Source organism: Trypanosoma equiperdum (assembly GCF_001457755.1).
Source record: "Trypanosoma equiperdum strain OVI genome assembly, contig: ctg_1253, whole genome shotgun sequence".
Lineage (NCBI taxonomy): Eukaryota > Euglenozoa > Kinetoplastea > Trypanosomatida > Trypanosomatidae > Trypanosoma > Trypanosoma equiperdum.
The window spans coordinates 41,866-46,621 of record NW_027123231.1 but is presented as its reverse complement, the minus strand read 5'-3'; the positions used below and the strand labels follow the sequence as shown (position 1 = coordinate 46,621).

At 50.8% G+C, this 4,756-nt stretch overlaps 1 protein-coding gene across 1 annotated transcript; it reads right to left on the bottom strand.

Moving 5' to 3' along the window:
• Window positions 1-504: 504 nt before the first annotated feature.
• Window positions 505-4,329, bottom strand: TEOVI_000667400 (IQ calmodulin-binding motif containing protein, putative; the record flags this gene model as incomplete). Its single annotated transcript, XM_067220865.1, has 1 exon — window positions 505-4,329. One exon carries the CDS (start codon window positions 4,327-4,329, stop codon window positions 505-507), a length of 3,825 nt encoding a protein of 1,274 aa, XP_067076966.1.
• Between the last annotated feature and the right edge of the window lie 427 nt (window positions 4,330-4,756).

The following is a 4,756-nucleotide window of genomic DNA, read 5'->3' as shown; positions in this document are numbered from 1 at the left end:
AAAAAAAAAAAACGTGAGAAATCTACTCGAAAATGGGGGATGGTCAAAAAATCACACACAACGGGACATACAGTTTTCTGCCAACCTGTTAATGGGGAAAAAAAGAAAGGGGTAAAAGGAGCACCCCCCTTGTCAACCTTTCACTTCTCTTAAACAAGTCCTTTTCCCCTTTTTCTTGTTTTCAAAGAATTTATTTCTGTACATGCCACTTGGGGAATTCACTTCCTTTCTCTCAGTGATCCCCATCAGAGCAAACACAACCCTTGTCACTAATCCTCGCACGACATCAACAACAACAACAGTGAGCACCTTACTTTGGGGATGTGGACTCATCTCTAATGGATTTGGTGTGAACTTCAACAACTTCGCTGTGCGAAACCTCGACCTTAAATTGGGTGTAGCAGCACGAAACCGTTTTCATTTCACGTGTACGTAACTCACGAATATACGTACATATTTTCTCACACACGGAGTCCACGCCCTACACCCCAATCTTTAGTTCAGCTAGAAGCAAGAGCCGCGGGCACTACTTACCTCTTCCCTAAACCGATTCATAAGCGTCTCTCTCCTGAAGTTGAGCCAATCCGACACCTGCTCGCTCGCCACGAGTTCTTCGTCATGTAGCAATTCTTCTTCCGCTTTGCATCGTTCCTCACGGGTTCGCAATTCGGTCGGATGGGCGTGTGTGCGCACCAGCGGGCAGAGCTCCTGCAGCTCACTTTGCGCCTCTTCTTTCATTTCCCGCATGGGGCGGGCGTGATCACCGTAGAGTTCCTTTCCTCCTTCATACCGCCTCCTGTGTAACATCTTCTGAACCTTATTGTCAAAGAAGTTTTGCATGTAGTCACCCCGCCCTTTCATGAGGAGTGTCTTATCGCGAAGGACGTCGTGACGTACCCGACGCCAAGCTCGGAACTCCCGCTGAATCTTCGTTGCAGCCCTCTCTCGTCGGTAAACGTTGAATTCTAACTGGCACAAAAGATCCTCACCGGCGCGGCGCCGCTGCACCTCAAACGGACGGAAGCGAAGCGCATCGCTCCACGCCTCCCGCTCGCGCTTCGCCACCTCCTCCACAAACATCCCGATATGATACTTTTCCCGCTCCAGCTCGGCGACGCGAGCCACCTCCTCGGCATCGGAGGGAAGGTAAGCGGGGAGCGTGGCATGCGTAGACAGCGGCTGTTGTTCCTCCACCCCATCCGTAGCCTTCAACTCTAAAAAGCGCATGGTCGAGTAAATGCGATCAATATCTTTCGCACGTTTTGCTACCTGACATCTCAAGAGATGCCCGCGGCCAACACGTTGAATCGTCGTGGCCGCCTCGCGTTCCCGTCGGCGGGTCTCGTTCAGCTTGAAGCGAAGATTATTCATTGCATCGTTGAGGCGACCGAGATACCCCCGCCACGCCCTTTGAATAAGGCGCGCAGAGTACTTCCTTCTCCAGCAAGACACAACGTCGGTGCCACGCATTCGGGCGCGAGCATATGTTTGGCGGAACCACCGCTGAACCTTGATCACTGCTGGTCTGTAGCGCTCTGTTCTAAGCTGCTTCCTTTTTTGCCTCGCAAAGGCACATCGGACGAACTTTTGAATGACAAGAGCGGCATACTCCTGAGGTTCTCTTTCCAGAGTTTCTGCTCGCCTCTGATCCCGTGTAATCGCAATTTCCCGTGAACGCCGCTTGGCTTGGATGCGCCGCCAAGCTGACTGTATTTTGACAATCATTGAACGGAAAAAGTTGTTGTCTCGTTCCTCACGCCGCAAACCCTTTTGCACAGCATAAATAATACACGCTGTTTTTTCCATCCACCTCTTTACACACTTAATGACCGATGGAATACCGACCTCAACGACCGCTGGGGCTGCTTTCTTGCTTTGCTGCTGTGCGAGACGGCTTTCGTAGTCGAGAAGTGCCAGCCGCAACCTTTCCCTTCTTTCCCTATCGGCTGCCCGCTTGTTCAACAACTCGCGCCTTCGTTTGCCGATGTTCTCCCACCACTCAATCCAGACCAATTGGATAGTGGTGGCTGCTCGTACTCTCGTGCGGTGGACAATTTTTTCTAGTGAGCGCTCAAAAATTTCTTTCTTTGCTCGCTCTGCGGCTTCTCTCTCCCAACGCGCTCGGAGAGCCTCTTCTTCTTGCTTCTCCTTTTCAATACGCTGCAGGCGACGCACCGCTGGACTAGTTCCGATAATTTTGCTGATTCCCATCCTCTTTTTTTCACCTTTTTGCTCCGCATCGCCAACCGCGAACCTACCGGGAGTTCCCTCACCTCTTTCCTTCGCGTCCCGCTGTTTCTCCCTTTCTTTTTTTTCTTCTTCCTCTTCCTCTTCTTCCTCCTCCTCTTCCTCTTCTTCTTCGTCGATGTCAATGTCATCGAAATCATCAAAACCCAAAAGAAGTCTTTCCCTCCTTCTCTGTTCCCTTCGCGAAACAGGATCGTTGGTGGGACCCACACTACCGGGGAACTGGTGTTGCACTGGTTCAGTTGCAGACACAGCAGCGTGTGGAGCAACTTCCTGATCGCCAAAATGAAGGAATGAGGGCTTCCCCTCAGAGAAGCTTTCACATAGATTGACATATCCGCCACAACAACCGAGTTTCGAGGACTTTTTACTTCCGGTGCTTCTGTTTCGCACATCACTGTCCCGTTCTTCGTTCTTTCTCTCTTTTCCACGGCGCATGCTACCTCGCTTGTTTAAATGTCTGATGCTGCTGGCTCTACTTTGCTTCTGAATCATCTCTTCCTTCCTTTCCTCATTTTTGATCGTTGGCACTACTTGTTCCTCTTCATTAACCGCAGGAACAGCAGGCGGGGTTGCGGTTGCCTCGACTTTCGAAGTTGGGGCTTCCTCCTGAGTCTCCCGCAGAGACGGCACCGCAGCTTCCACCACTTCAACTGGTGGTTGCCACCTCCACACCATTTCGTTGGAAAAGGCAGATTTGTCACCACTTGCCGATCCAAGGCTCATCACATTGTCGTTTAGCACCGCAAAAATGGGCGTGAAAGGGGAGGCATCCGAACATTTCTGTGAGTTGTGTGTTGACACGCTCATTTCCTGCACGGCGATGGGCGGGAGCGGAGGTGGAAGATGCGAAGGGGGAGCGGAGGGTCGAGGCGTGACTGGTTCTTCGTCAGTCTCGGATGACACCGCTGACGGAGTTGATTCGCACTCTTCCATTTTCGTCGTTACTACCTTCTTTATCTCACCATAATCCAGTCTTTGTATGGCTTGCTTCACCCGCAGTCGGTCAACGGGTGCTTGAGCGACCGGTGGGAGAGTGGAACCTTTCTGCCCCGTGGCACTCTTGCGCTTGCCTGAAGTAGAGTTACCGCGACTTGTGCGGCTTCCAGAACCCTGCTTTCCCCTTTGTTTAACTGAATATCCAGAACTGACACTACTCTTGGCGCCCGAACTCCCCGATCTGCGTTGCTGTAGTGGCGTTCTAACAGACCTTCCAGGTGTTGACGTTCGTGCTGGTGTTGCGGCTGCCATGCCGCATCGTTGGCGGATGATAAGGGTTGTGGGGTGGTCCTTGCCTAAGTTTGACTCCGCCTCGCGCAACGCTTTCATAAGAACCGGTGCGGCAGACTGCTTCATTTCACTTGAGGGATGACTTCGTAACGCTATACCATAGTTATGCAGCGCGATGATGTGGAGTAAAGGGTCTCCACCCTCGGCTGTACTGGCGCAGTTACGTGCCATGTTCAGTGCGTCGTCAAATAACCCGAGGTTTAGCATTACAGTTGAGAGATTCAATAGTGTGGAGCAGGTTGGCTGTCCAAAAACTTCTTCCTCTACGCCGCACGCATCTTGCAGATACCGCAAGGCGTCCTGTGGTTGATCAACGCGACGTTGGACGGAACCCATGTTGCTTAGTGTTGTTGCGAAGACAAGCTGCCACGCCTCAAGTTCCTCCTGCTTTGTTGGGTCAGCCGACATCATGATGGCATGACGGCAGTTCTGCACCCCTGATTCCGCTAGTTGCAACGCCGTCTGCAACACGTCTTCGCAAGCGCCCATCTTACCTTTATTTAGAAGCGACATAGCCTCCTTGTTCATATTCAATATTGTCTCTGGAGATGAGTCCAACCCCTGGACACCACTACTCATCGAACCGGTGTTCCTATACTTCTGTTCAGTGGCCGTTGTTATTTCTGCCCCGCACATTACATCGAAGTTCCTTGCCTCCACAACGCTACGTGCGTCCGTTTGAATGGAAGGTAAAAGAACAGGCGGCCCAGTCGCTGCAGCTTGATCCATCGGCCTCTTCTGTTTTCGTTTTTGGCCGCCGTTCCCTTGCCGCGGATGGGTGACGCCGTACATGAGTAACTTAACTTGGTGATATGTACAGCTTTTTTTTTTTGTTTCAGGACAGGTATTGTGGTACGAAAGTTTTCGTGGTGGACAAAATCCAACAACAGAAAGCAGAAAATTGTTGACAAACAAGGCAAATAATAGTACCAAAAAAATAGAGATAGAAAGAGAGTGTGTAAACTGTAATTCATTCAGGCAATAGTCGATACAATTTCAATTATTTTCAGCTAACAACATTCCCTTGCAGCCGTATGGTTGAAGGGATCCGAAACAACGAGCACCCACTTTCTTTTTTGTTACTGTTGCTATACAAACAGGATTATTACTACACTCAACTTCCTCTCCCAAGTGTAACAGTGCGTTATTCACGTATCAGAGATGAGGGGGACCCTCACGTACAAAGTGAAAAGTTGGATGAGGCATCAGCCTCCTGCAC